Genomic DNA, 12,424 nt, shown 5'->3' with positions numbered 1-12,424 from the left:
GTGTAGAATTCACAGCAGCTCTAAGTAGTAGGTTGCAACAAAGGTGGTTGGGGATGAGCTAGGTCTCTAGTTATTACATTTTCTCATTCCTCTACCCCAGCATTGAAAATAAGACATTTCTGTGTTATTGCCTCAGCAGTGTTACAAATTATTACATGCCAGAAATCTGTAGTGTTGTGGAATAGTCTGAGAAGTCCCAAGTCTGCTGAATAGCACTGAATCTCAGTGTAAATAAAATCTGGGTACAGACTTTGAATATCTAAAAATGCTATTTTGTGATGCAAAACTTGAAATGTTTAAAGGAAGAAAGTCTAATAAGTAAGCACCTTTAAAAAAATTAAATGTAGCATATGTGTATATTCCTTGTTTTTTTTTTTATTTTCCAATCTATGGTTCTTTTTTTAATTTTGATTTTGGTTTTGATTTGAATTTGGAGATAGTATGGAACAAAGAAACATTGGGAAACAGAAATATTAATTTTACTTTATTGCATGAATAATAGATACAAGCTTTAATCATGATGCCAAACTAAGTAATTTGAAGTTATTTGTATTTAAAGTAATACAGTTTTAGATTGTGTGGGCAAATTAATATGTTAGTAAACTTTCAGCGAATATTTTGCATATTTGTGGAATTTTTCCGTGGTCTCAGGACCTTACTATGTGAAGGTTAGGTCTTAGCAGCAGCATAAAAGAGGCTTTCATTCAGATTTAGTTTGGAGAATCCTTGTCTAATACCTTGAATACATCTGATCTTTAACTCATTATCATTGGAAACCTATGAAATAGCCAACCTTTAATTCTCTAAATGGGTATTATCTTAATTACTTAGCCCATTTCCAGCAGACTTCCTGTTGGAATTCACCTTTTTCTGGGCTCTTTACCTGCCACCTGAGTGTATTATAAATCAAACGAAATATATGAGGTCAGTAAATCTAGTTGTTAGGAGACAGGCCACTTTTATTCCAAGATTAATGCCTTATTTTCTCCATACATCCACTAGTCAGCTATTTAAAAATGTTAAAAAGATGTTTTGATTACCTAAGATTCATGTTCATAATGAATACAGAATTAATTGTATAAAGTAAAAAAGGTAGAAGTCCTCTCAGTCCTATATGCCCCAACCCCTAGTCCTGTTCCATTCTTACAGGAATGTCAACAGTTTGGTCCAAACTCTTTCTGTACATGTATACATAGATTTCTGTTTCTATATAGACACATTTAGTCTTGTCTTATTAACATAACTGAGCTACATGCCATATATTTATTGTTCAGTCACTTTTTTCCTCTCTCTACCCCTCAGGTTAACTGTACCCTGGAGATTGTGTGTATCATTTTCAGTTATTTGGAGCACAGTCAAATGATCAAGGAGAAAGCATTTAGAAGCCTCCGAGCTGACAATAAAAATGTCAACCTTAGCATCCAAACTCATCTCATTTTATTTAGAGGGGAGCACCTTAGCACTTGGCTTACTTGTAGTTTAGATATGGTACGAACAGGTTTTCTGTGGTTTCCTGGCCTATAATAAATTATAAGCATGAAGGCAAAGCAGGTAGCAAGGAAAAACAACTGACAAAACTATAAAAAACAAGATCTCAAAAATCATTTACTTATTTGGAGCACTTACTGTAGTGACAGACGGTGATCACTAGTTTGTACCATAGGGACAAATAATTACTGGTCATCATTTTTCCTTCCTCTCATCGGTTTGTGATTATTTTCTGTGGAATTCATGTTTAATTACTGCTTTTTGATGTTAAAGTTTTCTGTTTCTCTTTATATTTGTATCACTCTAATTTTCAGCTGTGATCTGGTTAAGGAATTTAAAGAGCATATTTTTAAGGTTTAGAATACAAATTTGAGAAAAACTTCCTTTTTATTTTAATTAAATTTATTTTTTTTTATTTCAGTAAGAAATTTTCTTATTTGGTTCATAATTCTGGACATCTGGAACATTTCTCTCTTTTTTCCTGTGTACATATTCAGATGTGTGGCCTGTTTCTACAGATAAATGCTATTAAAAGGACACAAACCTTTCTTTATCGACCAGCTGTTGTGGTATAGTTAGAGCAAGCTTAATAAAGAAAAGCTTATGGGTAGAATATCTTAAGGCTTTGCCTTCCACACATGAGAGGAAATTATGTGGTAACAGGATGAAGTTAATTTGGGCCCTCCTTTAAATGTCCTGAGGACAGTTTTTGCCTTTATTAGTCAAGAAGTAAAGCAGTACATGTTCCCCAGTAATTACTTTATATAGTTATACAAAGCAGTAAATATTTTAACTGGTTATTGATAGAAAATTAGAAAGTAGCATCATTAAAATATTATTTAATTTGCCATTTACTTTTTAAATATGTGGTGTCCCTAACATCATACATAGAAGCATGAATGCCTATTGTATGTAGAACAGATTAATACACTTTCCTCCAGGAACGGACACATTTTATTTTTAAGAGATGTGGTTGTCATAATCCATTCTTTCCCTGGATAAATGTGAGTTCTCTCTTTTCTCATTTGGACATTTCTTGTAAAGATTCTCTCTCTTTTTAAACTAGAATTCATTTATGTTACACTTACTGCCTTTACTCTTGTGCGCCAGATCTCTTTAGGTGTTTTTCTATTAAATATAACTTTAGAGGGCGCCTGGGTGGCTCAGAGGGTTAAGCCTCTGCTTACAGCTCAGGTCATGATCTCAGGGTCCTGGGATTGAGCCCCCAGTCGGGCCTCTGCTTGGCGGGGAGCCTGCTTCCAACTCTCTCTCTACCTGCCTCTCTGCCTACTGGTGATCTCTCTCTGTCAAATAAGTAAATAAAATCTTAAAAAAAAATACATATATATATATATATAATGTATGTATGTAATATATGTATATACCTTTAGAGCTATGGTTAATATCCTTTCTTACAAGGAAAGCACATATGTTTTAAAAATCTGTGTTTGGGTATTTGTTACCTATCCAACATATGCCTGCACTTTGGAGATTGCAGAGTGTGTGGGTTTATGATTATGGATGTTTATTTTTAACAGAGTTAAATATTGTCTATACTGCATTCCTTAATATTTTAAACAGTGTGGTCTTCTAGTTATATCTATAAAGGGAGAGGGATTTTGGTGGTTTGAACATAAGAAAAATATTCTGCATTTTAGAAGTAAGAGTATAAGCAGGAATTTTATTTAAGAATGCCTTTAGGAAAGAAGTCCTTGGGACTGCAATATATAGTTTAGGGTTCTCAAAGTTTTTATGTAGAAAAGTGGACTAAAACATTTTCCATAGTTTTAGAGACCTTAAAGCCAAAAGGATTTTCTAACCAGAAAATACAGTTGATTTGAATTTTCTTTTTAACTTTATGTTTTACATTAAAAATATTTTTTTTTTAAGTGAAGTGTAGTTGACACGCTGTTACATTAGTTTTAGGTGCGAGACATAATGATACAACACCCTGCACGTTAGGCTGTGCTCACCACAAGTATGATTCGGTTTTTTATGATAGTGTAAACCATCTGTTCTGGGTTAGTTGCAGTTTTCAGACTCTTCCAATGCTGGGCAGATTTATATTGATTTTTAGCTTCTTTTTGTGTTCCCTTGAGAAAAGGCTTGATTTCTATTACAAGTAAACACTTCATATGAACCACCATAATTCTGAGGGAAGAGTAGGGGTATTCTTGGCAAACTGGAGGAATTTGAGGATTATTCTTTAGTGGAAAATGCTCAATGAAATAATAGATTTAAGCTTTTTGGAGCATTAGAATGAACTAGAATATTGATATACAGGTTAATAAGATAATGAGGTGTTTGAGGGTCCCTGATCAGAATTCGTTAAATGAATCTTAATATCAGAGACTGTATTGTACCCAGAGCATTTGAGGTTACAAAGTTCAAAAAAGTTAAAAACTTAGGAATTTTCTCCATTTTTCCGAGGTGTTTTCCATGATTCTTACAAGGTGAAAATCTTTTAATTTTTTTTGGAAAGATTTTATTTATTTTTTCATGAGAAACAGACAGAGAGGAAGGAAGAGGCAGGGGGAGAAGCAGACTCACGGGACTCAATTCCAGGACTCTGGCATCATGACCTGAGCGGAAGGCAGACGCTTAACCCATTAACTGAGCCACCCAGGCATCCACGTTTTGTTTTAATTTACTGGCTATTATTTCTACTTTGTCATGCTAGACAACTGTAACCATGTAGTTAGCGTGATGCCCAGAATTTAGTAGGTATTCAGCAAGTTTTTTTGTTTTTGTTTTTCTTTTTTTTTTTTTTAATATTTTATTTATTTATTTGACAGAGAGAAATCATAAGTAGATGGAGAGGCAGGCAGAGAGAGAGGGAAGCAGGCTCTCTGCTGAGCAGAGAGCCCGATGCGGGACTTGATCCCAGGACTCTGAGATCATGACCTGAGCTGAAGGCAGCGGCTTAACCCACTGAGCCATCCAGGCGCCCTGTTTTTGTTTTTCTAATGAATGATCAGGTTGTCAATAATAGAAACTATCTTTTTTTTTTTTTTAAGATTTTATTTATTTGACAGACAGACATCACAAGCAGACAGAGAGGCAGGCAGAGAGAGAAGGAGGGAAAGCAGACTCCCCGCTGAGCAGAGAGCCCAACATGGGGCTCGATCCCAGGACCCTGGGATCATGACCCGAGCCGAAAGCAGAGGCTTTAATCCACTGAGCCACCCAGGCGCCCCTAGAAACTATCTTTTAGTAAATTAAGTGCTCAGTTTTGAGGTTCTCTTCTGGTTAATTGATGTGAATTCCACTATATCTTTTTAGATATATGTGAGGGGAAGAAGGAGCAGTGTAGTGCATGTGTGTGTATGTATGTGTATCTGTCTTATCAAAGACAGCATGTCTTTGTGTGTGTGTGTGTGTGTGTGTGTGTGTGTGTGTGTGTTTAAGATTAGCGTAATGGGGAGAGAACCTTATCAGTGGAGAAAGCATCAACTTAAATCTTCTACATAACTACCTTTACCATTGTTTTCCTTGCATTTCTTGGTTACCTCCAATAACTGTTCCTCCTTACTGCTTTTCTTCTTTTTTTAATTTGCCTTTAGCTGAAAATGGTATTTAAGTTGGTGGCTTAGGTTACCTAGAGAGTTACTCGTTTTTCCTGGGTGTCTCTCAAGTATCCATGGGATATACATTGTAGTTAGCTTCTGTTGGTAAAATAAATAAATGAGTGAATGAATGAAAAATACATATTGGCATAGGAAATGCAAAAATATCACTAGTGTAAACCCGAGAGAAGTGATACAGAGTTAAGCCCATTGAGCCATTATTGAATGGCTGTTACTGTCTCTTCATCACACTGATGGCCACAGTGTTCACATGTTTTCCCCTGGCTGCACAGACGGCTGAACCAATCAAGGGATTTCAGGAAGCTAAAAAAGCTGTTAAGTCATTCATCTACTACAGCTCTGGGTGTTGATTCAAGATTTTGGCTTCTTAAACTGGCCAAGTATGAGATTTACTATTAACTGTGTAAAGTAAAAGGGAAAAAAAAAAATCTGCTCAGTTTCTTTCTGAACTTAGAACCCGGTTTTGCTTCTCTCTGAACTTTTGCATTTTCTGAAACTTGAGAAAAACCATTTGCCTAGCACAGCTGTTAACTTCCTACAATTGAAATGCTTTCCATTCCCTTTTAAATAAGCCCTTCTGAAGCAGAATGTAGGTCACATGTATCATACAGACCAAAAAAGTCTGCTGAGCTGACTCTTGTCATTTGCCCTGGGGTCCGGAATCTTCACATTCCAGGCAGAGCTCCCGTTGTTCTGATTTAGCTGCACGTTGGGATTGGCTAGGCTGCCTACCCTTCTCTCCACCCCTTAACTGTCACTGGGAGAAAGCTCTTGAGCCTGGGATAAAATGTCAGCGCTGTCACCAGGCTCCTGAGTGCAGCTGGCATCATGGGTGTGCTCTAGAGCAACTTCTGTTTGCTCTGAGCCCCCTGCCCTGCCTCCCCTTTCACCATGTTTCCTCTGGCAAGATTTTAAGTACAGCAATTCAAGAAGATTTCTCCTCCTAAACTGCAGTATTCTGAAGTGTGTTGCCTCTTGATTGCTGGAAAAGAATCTTAACAATCATTTCAAAAATAACTTACAAACAAACTTACTAAAAGTGATGAAAGGAGCATTGAAATTGATTAGCACTAATCTTTCACTGTGCCAAAGTGTGTGGTGTTTTTCAGAGGAAACCGTAAGAGATCTGTTGAGTGTGCCATGCCAGTGGGGAGAATTGAATGTCCCTCATCTCCCTCTTTCCCTAGGGACAGTAATCATGAGTGCCGAGTGTGTGGGGTCACAGAAGTGGGTCTTTCTGCATATGCAAAGCACATTTCTAGCCAGTTGCACAAAGATAATGTGGATGCCCAGGAAAGAGAAGATGATGGAAAGGGAGAAGAAGAGGAAGAAGATTATTTTGACAAGGAACTCATTCAGTTAATAAAACAAAGGAAAGAACAAAGCCGGTAAGTAATGATTTTGATTTTTAAAAAGGCTGTCAGAAATAGGATATAATAGAGAATACATTTTCCATCTCTATACTTTTCAGCCTGTAGCTTTCAGACTTACCTTCATTGCAAAGGGTAGCTTGAGGTTGCTGTTTTATGCATAAAAGTTCAGTGGATTCCTTCCTTGAACTATTGTACTGTCTGTTTTTAAAAAAACAAATTCAGGGGGAAAAAAAAACAACTCAGTATTGCCTCTCTATAAAAATTAGCTTTTTGTTGGTTCCAATTTTTTTTTTGGACACCAGTGAGCTATTTTATTTGGTATCCAAAATTTCTAGTGGAGATGTATTAGTGTAGTATTTCTTATTACATTCATTAGGTAAAAATGTTTTGCCTAATATGAAGTAACATGGTGCTTCTACCAAATTTGATTTATCCTTTATAATTTAGTGCTTCAGGAAATATTTATTGAATAAATTTGTATTTTAGGTATTTTACAGTGTCAAGATCAGTGTAAGTTTTCCAGCTTGTACTGTATAATTTGATACCTACATCTATAATTCAGGTATTAGGCTTTTGTCTTTTTGTATTACTGAGTTGTGATCTAAAGAGTTTAATTAACGAAGCAGAAATTTTCAGATTTCTTTTTCTTTTCAGTGAAGGAGAGAGCTGGTTAAGTGGTTGGGTAATTTTTTAAAGTCTTAGAATATAATAAGAAACATTATAAATTCTAAAATCAAATTTTGTTTTTTTAATTTTAAAAATTCTTTTTGAATACTAGTTTTATTTGGTATATACTTCATTTTTAGTTAGAGGTTTAGCATAAAAAGTAGTTTTTCACTATATATGCTGCAGTGTTTTTGAATAACTGTTTTGAATAAGGAGACATTCTTAGTCTCACAATGTCATAACAGCATGGTTCTTAAACCCCTTCAGTTGCTTTAGTCCTTCAAATGACATTGTTACTCCTTTCAGTATAGCTGTAGTTTAACTCTTGTTTTAAGGCTGTTGTAAGTCTCTAAGAGACTAACATTTATTTTTTCCTTACACACTTGTGCCATTATTAGCTTATCTGTTTAGATGACTAAAATTAAGTCAGAAGGTAAAAGAGCTTCTCAGTAAATTAGACATTTATATCATAGTAAATATTCTTTGAATATTCTGATATCCTTCTTTGGTGATTTATATATGGTTATCTACTTATTTCTGTAGGAAGTTTTTTTTTCTTTTTTCCTTCCTGAAGTTTTTGGTGTAGATTGCTTTTTCTGGGCTATGGATTTGGCTGCATGCTGTTGTTCCCCTGATCTAGCTAATTCAGGGCCATCTAGGAATTCTACTTTGTGACAGATTTATTGCCCGATTCTCTCATTTCTGGATCCCATAAGTGCAGCCAAGTCAGCCATCCAGTCTCCTTGGATGTCAAAAGTTGTATACTGCTTAGAAACAAAAGAGAAAAATGATTTGGTCAATGGTGCTACAAAAATCCTGCACGTGTCTGTAATAACACTTGTTACTTGGGGACTTAGGGTCTCCTGTCTAGAAATGGCTGTGATTCATAATGTCAGTAGATGTTTGAACTTTGAGGTGAATTAACATTTAGTTCCATCTTGTGAAAAAGGAAGAAATTTCAAATTTCCAAAATCTTAGAGACACTAGAAGCTTTTAGAACCAGTTCAAGTTAGTACTGTATTTAAGTCCAATTAAGAGGAGGGAGCCTAACAGCAAAAACTTAGTTTACGGATTTCCAGTCTCTCTGAGCCGCAGCAGAGAAGCATGAGATGCTAGAGTCAGACTGCCCAGATCCATGTCTCCACCGTGCTGCTGCCTGGCTGTCTTACGCTGGGTAAGCTACTCAGCCTCTCCAGTGCTCGGTTTCCTCATCCAAAAGGTAGGAATAAGAAGAATGGCTTCAGGGCCATGAAAACTCAGTGAGATTCTCTATATGAAGTGCTTCAGAGGCCTGACAGTTGGTCGGTCCTCAGTACGTTTTAGCTGCTATTACTCTGTGCTTCGAGCTCTCACCGCACGCTAAGCCCTATACCAGGCGCACCACGGGCAGTCTGTAGAGGAAAGTGGTTTTACATCTATTCCTGTGATGGTGACTTAGAATTACCCACGTGTCTGTGGACTCCATGGCTAACACGAATAGTTGAAACAGCTGCAGCTTTATAAAGCCCTCCAGCTCACTGAGCTCCTTATAGCACTGATTGCGGGCGCTGCTTATTCGGTGTGTGCTATTTTACTCCTGTTTGTGATCTCACTTTCTCAGCTAGGCTGTAAGCCTTTCAGGAATGGGAACTATACATGAGAGTTCTCTTCTGCTCCAAACAGTCATTGGATGTGTGCCTGGTAAAGTGTTTGTTAATGAAGGTGATGATGCAAAGTGAGATCTTAGCATTTAAAATAGGTTAAGAAACTGGGTTTTTGAGAAAGAGCCTACAACTGCAAAAATCCACAGTATTAAGAGCAGCCGAACTTAAATTGTATTAACTCTGATAACTAGCCAAAGCCACACATATAATTGTCCTTCTTTTCAGAAAGGGGCATAATGTAAAAACAGTAATTGGATGACAGGGACAAAAGTCCCAGAAGCTGCTAAGAAAAATAGGAGCAGGAAAAGGTGGATAGTATAAATGTGTTAGATTTTTAACATTTCTGAGGTGATAGCAAAAACAAGAAACGTTTAATGTCTAAATCAATGGTGAAAAAAAAGTTGAGCTGTATTAAAGATAGGAAAGCAACCACTGTTAGAAATAAAAATAGACTCTATTATATATTCTAAGTAACTGAGGAGATAGGTAGTAGGGAAGTTTGATGTGCTCTGCCTCTAAAGGAAGCGTGATCATTTCTTTACATTGCTAATGGAAAACTGTTTCTCTTCCAGACAAGATGAACCTTCTAATAGCAGTCAAGAAATAAACTCTGACGACAGGCGACCCCAATGGAGACGAGAAGACCGAATCCCTTACCAAGACAGAGAGAGCTACAGTCAGCCAGCATGGCACCATCGTGGACCTCCTCAGCGAGACTGGAAGTGGGAGAAAGATGGCTTTAATAATAGTAGGAAAAACAACTTTCCACATTCTTTGAGGAATAATGGTGGACCAAGAGGCTGCTCCGGGTGGCATAAGGGTGTTGCAGGAGCCTCCTCAGCTTGGTTTCACAACCATAGTAATTCTGGAGGTGGTTGGCATCCAAATAGCGGAACGGTAGATTGGAGTCATAATGGTACAGGAAGGAATTCCGGTTGGCATTCTGAAGGAACAGGTGGCTTTTCCAGTTGGCATATGAATAGCAGCAACGGAAACTGGAAATCCAGTGTACGTAGTACAAATAGTTGGAATTACAGTGGCCCCGGAGACAAATTTCCAGCAGGCAGAAACAGAAATCCTAACTGTCAGATGGAAGACCTCGCTATGCTGTGGAACAAGAAATCTAAGTCCAACAAATACAGTCAAGAGAGATATAGTTGGCAGCGGCAAGAAAGTGACAAAGTTGGTACGGCTGCCGCATATAGAGGTCCTTCAGAAGGATTTACAAGTGATAAGTTTCCTTCAGAAGGCTTACTCAACTTCAATTTTGAGCAGCTGGAAAGCAAAACTTCTAAACAAACAGATCCCATAGCTTCCAAAATGGGTGGGAAGAATGGCAGTATAGGGAGGGACAAGCTCCATCGCTGGACTCCTTACCCTTCTCAGAAGACTCTGGAATTACAATCAGGAATGAAGGAAGTCCCTGGTAACAAGGCAGAAGTGATAGAGAAGCCTTTCTTTGACTTCAGCTTCACAACCACAGGAACACCAGAGCCCCAGACTGACGAAACAAAGAATTCCCCAGTGCTGAAAACACAAAAAGATACACAGAGTGGATCCCTTACTCACAAGGCCCCTCCTGACTGCGCTGCTTCTTACGAGGTGGTGAGGGATTCCCCCATTACAGAAAAGCACGAACAAGAGCCTCACTTAAGTAAGATGCCATCATTAAAATCCGCACTCCTTCCAATTCCAGTCACCAAGTCAGTTCCTCAGAAGCCAGATTTAAAGAATCCCTCAAAAAACACCAAAACAAATTCTTTTTTTCCTGGAGAACACTCCAGTCCCTCGAACAAACCCACTATGGAAGACAGTCCTGGGTCTTACATAACCAAACTGCGAAGTTCATGTCCTCATGTCTTAAAAGGGAATAAAGGTACGTTCGGCACTCGGAGGGAACCTGACGAAAATTTCAGTGACCCGTTACAGAAAGCCGAAGAGGCGCTACAGTGTCATGAGTCATTGCAAAACCCACTTCTTGGCACTTCTAAAAGGACCAGGAACTTTGCAAAAGCAAGTAGGAATGTTGAAGAGTCTGAAAAAGGATCTTTGAAGATAGAGTTTCAAGTACACACGCTCGAAGATGAAAGTGATGGGGAGCTCTCTGACACGGAAAAGCATGGATCAAAAATTGGAACCTTGGGCTCTGCCACTACAGAAATGTTATCCTGCAGCACTCACATCGCTGATGAGAAAGAGGGGGATGACCCAAACGTGAAAACATGCAAAAAACTCTCCACCAATGCATGTACAGCTCATCCGAAAGAATCTGAGTTGCAAATGGCCTCTGCAGCCAGTCCACCCTCTGGCTTACTGCTAGACCTGAAGACGTCTCTAGAAGATGCACAGGTGGATGACCCCATTAAATCTCATGTATCTTATGAAACAGAAGGTTTTGAGAGCACTAGCTTGGATGCAGAGCTCCAGAAAAATGATCTAGGTCAGTCCTCAGGCCCTCTTCTGCCTGAACTCAGTAAGCTTGGCTTTCCTGCCTCTCTCCAGAGAGATCTAACCCGGCACATTAGTTTGAAGAGCAAAACTGGAGCACACCTGCCCGAGCCAAATCTCAATAGTGCTCGCCGCATTCGCAACATCAGTGGTCATCGAAAGGGTGAGACGGAGAAGGAATCTGGGCTCAAGCCCACCCTTCGACAGATTCTCAATGCATCTCGGAGAAATGTCAACTGGGAACAGGTCATCCAGCAAGTAACCAAGAAGAAGCAAGAGCTTGGCAAAGGCTTGCCCAGGTGTGTACCTCTTTTTAGTATCCTGTTTCTCTTTTAAACTCACCCTTTGACCCTGGTCAAGGGAATTCTACTTACTAATTAAATGTTTGTAAGAAATACATGTTGTACATGCCTGGTTGGAGTATCAAAGAGCAACTGCTACTCTGTAACAATAGCAATAGAGTGTTTCCTGCCAGGGAGTTCAGGTCGCAAAGAAGCACGTTAGCCTCTAAGGAATGAGATGGGGATGTACAAAAACTGATCAGAAATCCATCACTTTAGCTACAGGGGCCAGAGAGTGACAGCATGAGAGGGTGTATTTGTGGATCCATATCTACCTCTCTCTCTCTTTTTTTTTTTTTTTAAAGATTTTATTTATTTGACGGATCATAAGTAGGCAGAGAGGCAGGCAGAGAAAGAGGGGGAAACAGGCTCTCCGCGGCAGAGAGCCCGATGCGGGGCTCAATCCCAGGATCCTGGGATCATGACCTGAGTTGAAGGCAGAGGCTTTAACCCACTGAGCCACTCAGGTGCCCCTCTACCTCTCACTCTTAATGAGCAGTGTTTTTAAGTATCACTATCTTGTTACCTATAAACAGTTACCCTTCTGTATATACTCTGGGCGTTGTATTTGTGATCACAAAATACTTGCTCTTAAGTACTTGTGTGGTATTCTGGCTGTTCCTCTTAGGTGGAGGAGCTAGACTTTTCTGAACAGTAAAGCAGCATTCAACATAGGGTTGCTGTGTGAAAATCGGCCCACTGTGTTATAATTATATAGCCCTTCAGGCTTCAATTTTTATCCCTGTTGAAATAGCATATTTATTGTGCACCCTTTTCCATCACTCGAATATTGAGATTTTAAAGTTCTTGTTTTTAGCCTCGTGCCTGGCACTCGTGAATGCTCAATAAATATTTTTTTTGTTTGGCTTGGACTTATG

At 38.6% G+C, this 12,424-nt stretch overlaps 1 protein-coding gene across 2 annotated transcripts in view; it reads left to right on the top strand.

The window, feature by feature from the left end:
• The window catches only part of ZNF106 (zinc finger protein 106), a 70,414-nt gene that overhangs the window by 30,535 nt on the left and 27,455 nt on the right, over window positions 1–12,424 (top strand). For both annotated transcript variants that reach the window (XM_059372622.1, XM_059372621.1), the window contains exons 4-5: window positions 6,263–6,463; window positions 9,330–11,504. In XM_059372622.1, the coding sequence (XP_059228605.1) occupies window positions 6,263–6,463; window positions 9,330–11,504 (2,376 nt within the window). The remainder of the gene's footprint in view (window positions 1–6,262; window positions 6,464–9,329; window positions 11,505–12,424) is intronic.

This window comes from Mustela nigripes, chromosome 13, assembly GCF_022355385.1.
Source record: "Mustela nigripes isolate SB6536 chromosome 13, MUSNIG.SB6536, whole genome shotgun sequence".
NCBI lineage: Eukaryota > Metazoa > Chordata > Mammalia > Carnivora > Mustelidae > Mustela > Mustela nigripes.
This window is presented reverse-complemented; position numbering and strand designations above follow the sequence as displayed.